General features: G+C 37.0%; 2 protein-coding genes across 2 annotated transcripts; one reads left to right on the top strand and one right to left on the bottom strand.

Annotated features, from left to right (window-relative positions):
• The first annotated feature begins 683 nt into the window (after positions 1-683).
• On the top strand, positions 684-5,996 carry LOC141813745 (protein TIFY 4B-like). Its single transcript, XM_074701727.1, has 9 exons — positions 684-977; positions 1,085-1,251; positions 1,323-1,507; positions 1,829-1,916; positions 1,986-2,112; positions 2,198-2,263; positions 3,897-3,954; positions 4,052-4,269; positions 5,421-5,996. Exons 1-9 carry the CDS (start codon positions 866-868, stop codon positions 5,435-5,437), a joined length of 1,038 nt encoding a protein of 345 aa, XP_074557828.1. The 5' UTR covers positions 684-865; the 3' UTR covers positions 5,438-5,996.
• A 1,651-nt stretch (positions 5,997-7,647) lies between these two features.
• On the bottom strand, positions 7,648-11,259 carry LOC141813240 (GDP-mannose 3,5-epimerase 2). Its single transcript, XM_074701170.1, has 7 exons — positions 11,119-11,259; positions 9,925-10,341; positions 9,017-9,110; positions 8,774-8,903; positions 8,566-8,698; positions 8,213-8,420; positions 7,648-8,145 (listed from the first exon to the last, which is right to left on the bottom strand). Exons 2-7 carry the CDS (start codon positions 10,338-10,340, stop codon positions 7,990-7,992), a joined length of 1,137 nt encoding a protein of 378 aa, XP_074557271.1. The 5' UTR covers position 10,341; positions 11,119-11,259; the 3' UTR covers positions 7,648-7,989.
• Between the last annotated feature and the right edge of the window lie 2,611 nt (positions 11,260-13,870).

Raw genomic sequence — 13,870 nt, 5'->3', positions numbered from 1 at the left:
AATTAATTATGGGGACGCTGCTCCGCTTCGTGCCACGCCATGCGCGGCAGTCTATGCGTCTGCACCGATCCGTTTTTAAACACACATTTTTAATTGATTATTAATAAAAATATATATATGAAAAGCACACGTTTTAATTTTTATATAATCTTTCAAAATTAATACTATTTTATACGAAATTATTTTAAGTTTTAATTCGATGACGTTATGTTGTATAAAATAATTTAGATAAAATTTATAAATGAGGAGTTGTTGTTTTAATAACTTTTGAAAGAGGTGCACTTTTTGATGATAGGGATAAATAAAAAGCTTCCTTTGATTTTTCAATCTATTTTTATTATCACCACAATGAAATAAATATTAAAAGTATGTTTATCTCTTTTTTTATCATAAAATATTGTTATTCTAGCACTTTTGTATAAATAAAATCTATGCAAACATATTTTTGCAAATACTAATTAGACAGGGGCTCTTTGAGAAATATGTCATCCATTTTATCGGTGCGCGCGGGAGTGGCATTTTAGTGAAATGCGTAAACAAGCGGGGGCATGAGTGGGAATTCGTGGGTGGGTGTTAATTAATAATTAGTGGGAGCGGAGAGGTGACGTGGCACGATGGGGTAAGCAGCGGCGCCGGGATAAAAGAAACCCCCTACGAAGAGGAGGCGCCGCGGCCGAACCCCATCCACCACTCCCTCCCTCCTGCTCCTTCGTCCCCCCACCCGTGCGTCTCTTCTCCGCCGCCTCCCCTCTTTTCTCTGCTTTCTCGCCCTTTTTTACTCATTCGGGTGGCGGATTCCATCTAGATCGGCACCCTCGTCGTCGCGGTGGCGTCCGGAGAGGCCGGATCACGCGGACGCGGAGCGATGAGCGCGGCGGAGAACGCCATGCCGCTGGAGAAGCCGCTCGCCGAGCTCACCGAGGAGGACATCGCGCAGCTCACACGAGAGGATTGCCGCCGCTACCTCAAGGCCAAAGGTCCGTTCGCTTTAGCCTTTCTCTTGGACTGGATGCTTTGGATGTTTTTTTTTAAGGGTTGGTGGTGTGGGGGAATGGGTTTGGGAGCTGATTGTGAGCGCGGTTAGGGATGCGGCGGCCGTCGTGGAACAAATCGCAGGCGATCCAGCAGGTTATCTCGCTCAAGGCGCTTCTCGAGGGGCGCCCGGGCTGCAATGATTGTCCCGCCGGTGGCGAAATCGTCCGGAAGTATGTCCCTCCTCGTACCCCGCCGCTCCAGGCGTCGTCTCCCCAGGTGGAACTGCGTTCTCGTTTCTTTTGGGTAGACTTGAGGTAGGGGCTTCTTGTGATCCTTCGCTGTTACAGGATTCTCTCTCGCCTAGGGAAGTGGGAAGATTGCTGTCGCCGTCGAAGGAGCCTTCCCCGTACCGGAGAAGAGACCAGATCCCGGCGCTGCAACAATCTGCCGGATCTCCGACTTCTCGGACGTCTACCGCCGTAGTAGATCACGTGGATACGACCTTTCCGGAGAACAGATTCCTCTCTTCCAGGTTCGTCACCCTTCTCCGATAACCTTTACCTTGCGCTACGGTGCGCCGTGCAGCGGTCCCCAACGGGTCCTTTCGTCGCCCTAAAAAGCTACCCCTGTCCCATCCGACGGCTAAGATCGTCCGTCTCCGTACGAACCCACCTCCTAGTGGAGTAAAGGAGCTCGTCGGTGCGCGTACGTTCCACAGGTGGACCAGCGCTCGATCCGTGGACTAAGAATCCATCGTTCGGGGAGGGTAGCATTCCAACAGGGCGAGACTGAACGGCCTGATCCAATACTCTCATTAACGCTGACGCATTGGTTTCTACTGCTCCGTTGTCAGGACGACGGCGGAGCTACCGGCCGCGGGTCAGATGCCTATATTCTACGACGGGTTGGTCAATGTCTACGATGGCGTGGCCTGCGATCAGGTTAGTCGAAATTTGCCCTCCAGCCCCTTTCTGTCACCTATAACAAACGCTGCTTGTATGCTGACACAGCGGAGTCCCCCGGCCTCACAGGCGAAGGCCGTATTAGATCTGGCAGCCAGCACGTCCTGCTTCGACGCCTTCCCCTCGCCGGGTGTGGCTCCCCGGTTCCCTGGGCCTCTCTCCACGGCGGCGACTGGTATGGCGGTAACCAGCTTCTCCTGAGATTGTTTGGTTAATCCCATGTAAATTGATCTTAATCGGACGGCTGCGATCGTGCTCAGGCAGGGCGGGCCACCACGCGGCGGACGGTGCGGTGGACGCTAGAGCACCGCGGGAAACAGAGCCTGGTAAGAGAGCGGAGCCGTTTTAGCGGGTAAATTTGCGACTTTTTATTGTGTTCTGGTTCCCGTCGTCACTGATTGCGACGGAAATTTTGGGCCCCTTCCAGTGGTACCATTTATGTGAGACGCTGCCTTATGGTGGGGCCTCCCTTGCCGTAGTGGTTGGTTGTGTCCCGTCCAAAATTTAACGTCACTGTGGCGTATTAATTCGTTTAATGCAGAGATGGGAAGGGCAACCATGGTAGCAAATAATAATAATAATGATGATAAGGGAGGGTGTTTTTTTTTTTAATTTTCTTCTATTTATGTGAAATCAGATTTCATTGAATTTTGGTATCCATAATCTCTTTTTCTTACAATCCCAAATATATTCTTTTCGGCAAGTTCTCGTTTAAATTCGTGATCCTAATTCCGCATTGCATTTAAGGGTGTCAATTCATGTTATATGGCATTATTGTGTCATAAGTAAATTGTGCTATTTGGTTTAATATAAAACTATATAAAATAACATGAAATTAATTTAATTAGTTTATATGCATAAGAAGTTCTTTAATAATTTACTTTCATAAACGAGTCAATTTATGTCACATATTAAATCAGTGTTTTATCTCTGTTAATTGTGTGAATCAATTGTCTTTGATACTATGTTTTTTTTGGTGAAAGCAATAAATTTTTTAAGGAGTACATATGAAAGGCATAACTAAATCATCAATAATATTAATGAAGATTCTTTTGTTGTACTTGTTCTTATGATTAAAAAATATCCAGAGTTTAAAATGTTATGGTGTTCATCAAAGTAATATAATGTGCTTCCTATTTTAACATATATGGTTTCAGTTGAATATATTTTTTTGATCACTGGTCACCAAATAAATGCCTAGGACAAACTTTTTCAACTGCCATGTTCCCTTGCACATCTGTTGATCACAATGCGCATCTTCCTTACCTTAACAAGAAGGTTAGCTATATACCATCTTGTCAGATTAAGAAATGTTTGGTTGCATAAGTTCAGCATTTACTCATTACTTGTCTAACAATGCTTAACAGTTCCAAGTATTTATTAAACAATCACTCCTGTCTACCCTAAACTAGAAAACAATCATTTTTATATGGGGGCTCCATCACAACAGCTTTAATTCAACCTCTAAGGTTTGAGCTATGCATCTGTCTCTGCTTGTCTTTGTTAAAGAAATTACCAGTGCTTTGTGAAGCTGATATGTAAAACTCTTGCTCATCTGTCTCGTTCTGGTATGTTAAAGAAATTCATTTTCATCCTCTATTAGCCAGTTAATTTTATTTGCAAACTTCTATTCTTCTCCACTCCAAAATTTTTCCCATGAATGTTTGATAAGATGGTGAAAATTTGAAATTGGCTTATGCATATTCTTCAAAAATGCACTGGGTTATTGAAGGTGAAAGGAAACAGTTTAGGATGCTCCTTGTGTTATACTAGAAGTCTAGTCTTTTCACATAGTGCAGAAAAATGTGATCCTGATTGCGTGGGCTGATCATGGTTGTTGAGAATGTTCATTGTGAATTTTGATGATCATTTTTTTCTTCTTTTTAATAGCTCCATGTTGTCAACATGATTGTTACAACAGATTGTGTTATCGTCTTCCATTTCATTTTAATACAACAGATTGTGGAACCAGCAGAAAAGCCTCATTGAAGAGATACTTGGAGAAAAGAAAAGATAGGTATGAACTTCTTCCACTAGAGAGACAATTACACTTGGCAATAACACAATTTTCTGGGGCTAAGGAACAGTTTCCTCAAATTTCTTATTTTTGGAAGGTTTAAGGGCAAGAAAATTATTGGAGGGCCATCTTACTCATGTACAGAAAAAATTTACCTCGGTGAGAACTTTAGATGCCCAAATCCAATTGATTTTACCGACTTGAATATGACAAGCCTCCCGTCAACGGTACAACATCAACCACCTCAATCTCCAGCTAGCTGCCCAGAAAACCAAGTTCAAAAAGACAAATTTCTCATAGATCTCAATGTTGACGGTGAGTAAGAATTTGCATACTTATGTTTGTAAATTCATATGGAAAAACACTGGTTGACATTGGATTCAAAAACAATTCTTCATATTGCTCTTGCATGATATTCTACTCTCTATTGAAGAATCCTCTAACTATGAGTTTTGTTGGGCATTGAGCATGCCATGTGATTATCTCATATTAATTTTCTTTGTTATGGATTATCTTTTATGCTGAAATCGATTGAGAGACAAGAATACACTTCCAATGATTATGAGATGTTGATGATAGATATCTTACACTATTTTCCGGAAATGAAGAAAATTCATAGCCATACTAAATTTTGAGAGAATATACACGTACCAATTATATGGTTTGTTCATATCAGTAAATTTTAATGACTCAATATTTCCAGTTGATTTGGATTGATTATCTTATCTTGTTTGTATAAGTGAGTGACTTCATCCTATACTTGCGACATTTAGATTATCCATCCTCTTGTTATCTGTAATCATTGGTAAGAATTTGATGTCAAATTTCAAGCTCTTTGCTGGCTAGTCTGTGTGTCCATATTGTCAATTGAGTTATGCTGTATACAATGCATGATAATTCTTTTTCTAATGACAAAAAAGGAGCAGATATAGTAAAAATATGCAGTATCAGGGCTGAGCTTAGAATGCATACCAGAACAAAGAAAAAAAAAGTGGAAATGTCATGACAATGTTAAGTTCTTGTCCTTCTTCGTCGATAAGCCATTTGAATGCAGCATTAACTTGTTAATCTGATTCAAGTCCAAGATTGATATTGCGGAGTTTGCATTTTGCCAACTTTGGTCCTTAGCTGATAGAACTTTCATCAAGGTTGGGCACTAGAAGCCATTTGAATAGATAGATGCCTTTACACTAAGATCTTATGATTGTATACACGTGTGGGCTGCAGTGGATAGAACTTTCTTTGAAGGTTAACTGGAGAGAAGCCATTTGAATACCTGCCTTTTTTTAACTGAGGTATTGCATTAACATCTAACCTTTCATTCTAGCAAATTTAGCCTGTTAGTTTTTATCCCTTTTTTCCCTTTTTGTAACATATCGCCGGTGGATATAATATTATCTTTCCAATGATTTTTCTTTATGATTTCCTACTGCAAATCTGATAGTGATCATCACAATTTGCATCAGGTGATGAGGATTGCTGAACCTGCCTAGCATTTTGCTGAGCAACCAAGGCACCTGTAATTTTGCTATTCCGATTAGAGGAGAGGAAAACTACACGCTCCAAGTTGCAGAGGTCTCATTTGACATTTTTGTGGAACTAGTAGTATATGCTATAACCTATCGTGCTTTATTCCTGCTTTGGATTTCACTTATCCAATGGTCTTCTATTGATGTATCTGTGGGATCATGATTATTTCCGATGGATGCCGATATCAGAAACAAAAGTGGTCCACTGTAGTTGAGTGAAATAGAACAAGATGATGGATGCTGCTAACCCAAGACTTACTGTTACTGTTTAGTTACTTCCTACCTGCGCATGGCGGCAGCATGCTCTCATATGGAGTTACCATCGACCATCGCGACGACCAGGTCAACACAACTGGGCTTGTGTCTTGTGTGGTAAAATTTCATTTGAGCTAGTATTTCTTTGTATGAGATGCTCACGGAAGTAGTTTCTTTAGCATATTAACAGAATGAGTTACATGCTATCGTGTTCACAGCTGACATTATTTGAGCTCATATCTCTTTGTATGAAATTAAGGGTGCAAAATAGAATCGCTTGGAATAGTATAACAATATTAATATTCATATTCAATTTTGAAAAATGTGATATTAGAATTCAATTCGAAGTTTAAAAATATGAATGCTTTTAGTTTGAGTTCAGTTCAAAATGAAATTTGAACTTGAGTTTGGTCAAGTTGTTTGAACCTTGATTGGAGTGGAATTGAAATCAATTGATTGTGTAAGTCCATGAAACAAGGTCTAAGTGTCATCCTTGATGATGATGAGCAAGGATTGAAGAGGAGAGCAGAAACAACTGATGCATCGAGTTTAGTGACCGGGTCCAGGTGACCTCACTACCTCCTATTGAAGAGTTCAAAATCATCATATCCTTTATGCTGACCAACTACTTAATGTTTGGTAACATCTGGCTTGCTAACCAACTAAAAGACTACTTTAGTTGCTACTGCTATTTGTTTCCAAATATAGAGTTGCTATGTCATGTTATCGTACTGTGTGCAAAGAATGATAATGAAAGAGAGGTAGTTGAAACCATTTTACCAGCAACAAAGCTACCCTGGTTGGTCACAGAGCATTTCTTCTTAAAAAATCATGTCAATTTCTGAAAAGAAAAACATTTCCAAAACATAGCAGGGAAAAAGCAAAATAGCAACACAATTTGATAACCAATCAAAAACAAATCCAAAGTTGATAACCAATCAAGATCTATGATAGCAATTCTCCATGGCAATGAAACACAAGAACTGAAGCTGATCATAATAGAACATTATCCTGATAGGTTATAGATAACATGAGAAAATTAAGATCAATCTGGTTTCAGGGTACCAAAACACATCCGGAACACGATAAAGCTGAACAGAGACCCCCAATCTCAGCTGAAAATTCAAGGCACTTGAGTATAAAACCTCATGATATTTAAGCATGCTTACGATGTCATTTGGTAATAAAAAGAAAGAGATTAATAACGATCATGACATTTATGCTACAAACTTATACACTAGTCAAGTGTTAACAAAAGGAAAAAATTGGAAATTTCAAGAAACTACCACAATCATACAAAATTCAACATGATTAAGGGCCAGAAACTACAAATAATCTGAAAACCAAAGTATAAGCACAATTGGACCCATCTCTACAGCTGGGCATTATATCACTTTTCACTATACCTTGGAATAATTTGTAATATAACTTACAAAACAATTTGAATTGCACTTTATTTTCTTATGCATAGTTGTTGACTAGATTGTTGCAACAGTTTGATACAACTTTACTGATGCATGACATTTGATAATATTTTACAAAAACAACATGCTTTCTGGCTCAACCTTCCTAATTTCAAGTATAGTATGAAAAAAGGGGATCAGATACATGCTGCAGTACAAAAACAACATGAGAAAAGTATCATACTACAACAACCTTAGCTGTAGAAACCTCAGAAACATGTTAAATATTTCAACAAATAAAGAACGAAGATAAATATGGGATGGACTAAATGTTTTGATGAATAAAGAAAGAAAATGAATATTCACTGGACCATTGCGTAATTGAAGGAATGAGTTTGAGCATCCAAAAATGAATTGTTCACAAATAAACTGGTGTACATACCTTGAATTTGAAAGATAAGCTTATCAGTCGGCAACTATGACCTGAGACTATACAAGCAATCAGATTAGAACTTACAAGACAATATTGATGCATTATGGAATTCAAGTATCCAAGGTTCGAAAAAAAGGGAGGAAAATCCTCAGAGAACTGTGCACAAACAAACTCGTTTGAAACATGAGTTACACTATAAATAAGTCCATTCATCACGCTTTCGTGTATTTATTAAGCGCATGAATTCAATATATTGATGGTGCCAACCTACAAACAAGGCTTCATCATTAAAGACACAATAAGAAACAATAAAACACCCTCGTGGAAATGTGGAATTTTGCTATATTTGCTCCCAGGCCAAGTTGCTAGCATCATAATCTGAAAGGTAGTAGTGACAAGTAGAGGATGTGAAACTTCATTCTTTTCCATCAGCTGCGCGAAGGGAACCAAGCTGCACAGGTGCTTGTGTTCCCACAACCTTTGATGATCCATAAACAGACACGTCAAGACCCTTAGTTTTCTCCTTTTCAATCTGGTCCTTTATCCAAAAGTATGTAAACCTCAGGCCATCCTGTTGAAATGAAAGAAATGGTTATGCCATTGACTAAGAATTGCACATCATAAAAAGCGTCATGTACCTTGAGTTTCATGGTTGGAGCCCATCCAAGTTTCTCTTTGATCAGGGTGTTGTCAGAGTTGCGACCACGGACGCCCTCTGGACCAGGAATGTGATGGATCGGAAGGTTCTTGTTTTCAAAGCTGAGTACTATTTCAGCCATCTCGTTCATGCTCACCATTTCATCACTGCCAATGTTTAGTGGTTCACGGAAGTCTGATTTTGTCAATCTAAACCGACAAAAAGGAGGAGGTTAGATGTTCACAAATCTTATCGTGCATTGGAATTGTCCAGACCTGGACCTTGAATAAGGAGTTAAAACATGAAAGCTTTGGAGTTATTAGTGCAAAGACATGGCATTTGATATGTAGCTACCTTAAAACACCTTCAACACATTCATCAATAAAAGTGAAGGACCTAGTTTGCAGACCATCTCCCCACATCTCAAACTTATCAGTGGAAGTTAATGCCTTTCGGCAAAAAGCAGCAGGGGCTTTCTCTCTCCCACCTGTTTACAGATTTTTTTTATCAGTACAAAGATGATTCTGAGAGAGTTAGTTGAACGTATCAGAACACAGCCTACCTTTCCATGTTCCGAACGGGCCATAAATATTATGAAACCTCCCAATGCGACACTCAATGCCAAAGTCCTTGTTGTAGTGCTTGCACAACTCCTCTGTAGCAAGTTTTTCCAGACCATAGGCATCTTGAGGCTATAGTGATGAAAATTTAACCATTAGGAAGCGAGAACTAACATACTTAGTTATCTGCATGATACAATAGAAAAAGATAAACGTCAATGCATAATGTGTTTTCCGGAGCAAACCTCAGCTGGCCAAGCATCAGATTCCTTCAAGCTCACATTAGTCTCCAACTGTTTGAACTCTGGGTAGATGCAAGCGCTTGAGGCATAAAAGAACCTGCATTCATATTTTAGCACTAACAATCTCAGCTTGCTAAAAGTTTAAGAAAAAAAATTAAACAATAGTTTAAACTAACTTATGTACATTTAGCATGCCAAAGAAGCACAAGACAAAGAAGAGAGCCCAATCTCAATAAAATGAATTAAAAAGAGTTACTGAAGGATTCATCAATATAATTGCCATTTACCTGAAAGGCACTGACTAGCTTAAAGATTCAGCAACCACTGGGATACAGTGTCTAGGCAGATAAAAGGGGTTTATAAATGGCCAAATTGGTTATGTTTGCCAAGCTAGCAAGCGGCATACAGTTCAACAAACCCAAACTTCCCAAACTTGGTCGTTAACTAAGCCCAACACATACTTCTCAGCTTGGATTAGCTCAATAGCAAGATTCAGATGCTTCCTTCTTCGATTACAACAACAATAACACCACAAATATGAACATATCCATGATTACCAGCTCCTATGATCTGAATACACATCAATATTAAATACAACAGGTGGTATTTTCCAACTTTTATCTCACTATTTTTTCTTTGCCAAGTATTCTCTAGTGAAAAGCCAAATTATGATAACAGTTGTATCTTATGCTGCATAAAATTGGCAGTTCTATATATGTTGCATAACTCTGGGCTTTTATGTATCTAAACATTTAAAGTATATGATCTCCATAGCATAATCTAGTCTGACAATTCATAACATCATGACGTAAATGAATCAAACCGAGAAATCTGGAGTGAATACATTTAAATGTTATAGTTATTATCTTAAATATTCAAATAAGAGATTAGAGATAAAGGGATACGAGTACCTTTTCACACCATTAATCCTTGCAGCTTCAATCATGTTGAAACTGATCATAGTGTTATTGTACATAATGACTGAATGGTTGGACTGAATGAAGCCCATTCCTCCCATATCAGCAGCAAGATTGAATACATGGTCAGCACCACTAGTGACCTTCAAGCAATTATCCATGACCCTCAGGTCAACAAGATGGAACTCATGACAGAACATATCCTCAGTCATGTGCTCATTCTTCTTCCAATCAGAAGCAATGATGTAGTGACCTTCACTCTTCAAGCGCCTAGCAATATGTGATGCGATAAACCCTCCTGCTCCTGTGATAGAAATCCGCAACTTCTCTGAAGGCCAATATGGCTCCCTTTCCAAGTTTGCGTAAGTGTACTCGCCATAGTCGGTCGCCGCATTTCCGGTGCTACTCATTCTGAAACATATTTAAATTTGCAAATTTTTTTACCAAAAGTTGAAAGACTCATTTCATGACAATATAAGTACTTCTAAATAACTCTAAATACTGCACACCATATTGACAGTATCATAGGTTGCAAAATCAAACAAGATGATTCCAGACATTTCTGGAAGACCTAAAATTTCCATATGAAAAACCAGAAATGATGCGGTTACCAACATAACTTTCAAATGTAAGAAAAAAAAACAGTAATAAAACCCACACCGTCAAGTTCAAATAAACTAAACCACGCCCATATCTGACAGAGAAAAATGAATTTAAAAAAAAACACGCTGTTGGACTCGAGGGACTTCAGATGATAGCATAGTCGATCTGAAGCGGGATCTGAACACTACAGCAGCGACGACAGCCCGTGTTCGAGTTGGATCTGAATACAGCAGCAAGTGCGTGTATGCGAGTCGATTTGCTTGTTCATAGTAAGAAACCTAACAATCCAACAACAAACAGCAAAATAGCACACGCAACTAACAACGAACCCGGACAGAGATTTCTTTGAAAGACAACAAATCTATAGAAAGACGCGATTTGAGAATTGTTTTCGGTACCCAAAGAGGGATCCACCAAATGTCCAAAGACAAGAAATCCAAAAATATATATATAGTGGGTATTTAACGACAAAGAAGACGGCGAGAAATCCACAAGCAAAAAAACATGAAACAACGAACATGGATCATCGCCGTTTCGCTTTGATCTGGAAACAAGAAAGAGCATCAACAAACTCGAATCGCGTACCTCGTCGGACGGTGGGAAGGCGGCTGAGGAAGACGAAAGGGGGAAGAGAAGACCAGATCTGGGCGGCCACTCAAGGTCCACGCCGCCCGTTATATAGAGCAGAAGCTTGCGACTTCCTTCGCCTTCGAATTGGGCATCGGAAATTGAAATTTGGAATTTGGAAATTAATAATAATTTAGAAAAGAGTATTATTCCAACTCGTCATTTTCTTCTCCGGACAACGAAATTGGCATGCCAAAAATAAGATTGTCGATACCCGACGGGGCCCACATTCTTCGTCCAATGGAAAAGGATAGGGCCCTTGCGTTTAGGCAGGGCGACAGCACGTTTTTTTTCGATGTCGGTGGAAGTTGGCCAGAATCGAACGGCCAGGATGATGCCACGTTTTAGGTAGAAAATGATAAGTGGTGAGTCAAGGAGTGCACTGTGAATTCAACCAGAAACAAACAAAATGATTTAAATTTTAATTTTTATTCTGAGCATTAAAAATTTTTAAATATTAAATTATGAATATGATATTCTTTTAATAAATTTAAGATAGAAATATCCTTTTAATTAAAGTCGGCCTTTAATTTTTTTGATTTTAATTTTCTTTGACCTAAAATATTTAATAGTAATTTTATATTTTCAATTTTGGATCAAATTAGAGTGTGTCATATTATTAAATCGGATCGAGATTTAATAGATATTAGTTTTTTTCTACACATAAAACAAAATTAATAATTGAATCTTTGTTCAAAGAGAATAATAGATATTTTTTTTATTTTTTTCTAATTTATAGTACTTTTCATTTTGTAATAATTGGAAAAACAATTAACGACTCTTTTAGGATCCAGGATGATCTCTTTTTCTATAAAAGTGGAATTTGTGATCCCATCAATTTTATACAATCGATTCCATAACTATTTGTGAAGAGATAAATCAAAAAATTACAGTTGATCATGATATAAGAGGATTATTGCATAAGAAGATAAATCATGAAAAAATGATCCCACACATTGCATAAGAAGATAATTATTTTCATGAATAAAAATTGATTCCGAAATCTATTAAGACAAACACTGATATCAACCACCTCGATACGTTGGAGCCAATAATTAAAAGAACATGCATTTTGTACGGGTGTAATAATATAAGACAAATTAATATTAAATATTAAACTAGTTAAATATTTTAAATATTAAATGAAAATAAAATAAAAATATATGAATTATGAGAATATACTTTTACATTTATTATAGTCAAATGTCTCGTAACCGATAGACAATTTAAAGCGTTAAAATCTTGATATTATTTAAGTTTGAATAAAAAATTAAAGGGTGTCGGTTTCCTTCAAACGGCGCCTTTTAAAACTAAAATAATGCCCCCTTATGTTTTTTATAGTTATCGAGATGGATGGGAGCGACCCTTTATTAATTTTTTTAAAAAAATTATGCCTGCATAACGCCTTATGTTTTTTATAGTTATCGAGATGGATGGGAGCGACCCTTTATTAATTTTTTTAAAAAAATTATGATACATAATTAATAATTAAAAAAATATTAAAAGATCAGTTATATATTTAATAATTTAATTATTGTAAAAATATTTATATTTTTGTGTCTTCGCATAGTATAAAATTACTATTAATATAATAATAATAATCATTTTCAATCACAAGAATATTCTTTCCTTGATTCACAATATAGCTAAGTTAAAAGCCAATAAAGCAGCTGAGGAAAATAATTAATCATCTATTAAAACATTTGATTCTATAACACCAACTTCGAAAATAATTTTTTAAAAATTTATTAATTTCATAAAATACTTAACAATAGGTATTTAAAAACTCATCATTTTGGGGGGGGGGGAATTATAGAATATTATTGATAAAAATTAACTTAAAAATAACTAAATGGATGTTTGAATAGTTTTAGAACCCTAACCCTAATTTTGGAAAAAAAACAAAAATAATCTAGATTATAAAATATTTTAAAAGATAATAAAAAATATAAAAAATCTTCTAAGTCTACGAAAAGACTTTAAATTATGTTTTTAATATGAAATTAGGCAGTTATGTATTTCACCCGATAACTTATCGAATTGCAGATTTTTTAATATATTTTGATTTGATATATTATATGTCTCATGGTTTAACCCGAATAAAAAAATTATGATTTTTTAAAGTTTTTACCGATCTTGCTCTGATCCTATTGATCATGCTCCGATCCCATTGATCCTATTCTGATTCTATTATAAAAAAAATGATCTTGCACGATATAGGATCGATTTAGTATTTCGGATTATAGAATCATGTGATCCTATGATTCATGATTCCGATTTTGTAAACATGGGTTACAATATAATTAAAATTATTGTTTATTATCATATTAAAATATTATTTATTAACTTAATTAAAGTTATTAAAATTTATTAGAATCATTGTAATTTAATTAAAATTATTATAATAACTATTTTAATTTAATAATAAAAGAGCTTTGTTTTTTTTTTTCCAAAAACTCCTTGCAAATTATATTCAAATGCATTGATGTGGCAGAGACAATAAAAACCACATGGTAGGTCGGGACTTGATCAATGCATAGTCATGCCGGTTCGATCTGAGATTGAGTTCAAGTTAAACTGACGTACTTAAAGGTGAAGTCGTATAATTATGATTTGATCTTGTTAGAGGTCTTGGCTAGGTAAAAAACGCGAGTGAGAGGAGTGGTGAGGACATATTCTAAAGGCGGGTGTGAAATGATGTGCTGGAAGT

This window comes from Curcuma longa, chromosome 20 (assembly GCF_044706935.1).
Source record: "Curcuma longa cultivar G26 ecotype Majalengka, Jawa Barat chromosome 20, ITB_CL_G26_1.1, whole genome shotgun sequence".
Lineage (NCBI taxonomy): Eukaryota > Viridiplantae > Streptophyta > Magnoliopsida > Zingiberales > Zingiberaceae > Curcuma > Curcuma longa.
This window is presented reverse-complemented; position numbering and strand designations above follow the sequence as displayed.

Coding starts and splice junctions, on each gene's coding strand:
- LOC141813240 (XM_074701170.1), bottom strand. CDS start 10,340: ATGAGTAGCACCGGAAATGCGGCGACCGACTATGGCGAGTACACTTAC. Junction 8,699..8,773: donor CCCGTTCGGAACATGGAAAG/GTAGGCTGTGTT, acceptor ATCTGTAAACAG/GTGGGAGAGAGAAAGCCCCT. Junction 8,421..8,565: donor TGTGTTGAAGGTGTTTTAAG/GTAGCTACATAT, acceptor TTGTCGGTTTAG/ATTGACAAAATCAGACTTCC.
- LOC141813745 (XM_074701727.1), top strand. CDS start 866: ATGAGCGCGGCGGAGAACGCCATGCCGCTGGAGAAGCCGCTCGCCGAG. Junction 978..1,084: donor CCGCTACCTCAAGGCCAAAG/GTCCGTTCGCTT, acceptor GAGCGCGGTTAG/GGATGCGGCGGCCGTCGTGG. Junction 2,113..2,197: donor TCTCTCCACGGCGGCGACTG/GTATGGCGGTAA, acceptor GATCGTGCTCAG/GCAGGGCGGGCCACCACGCG.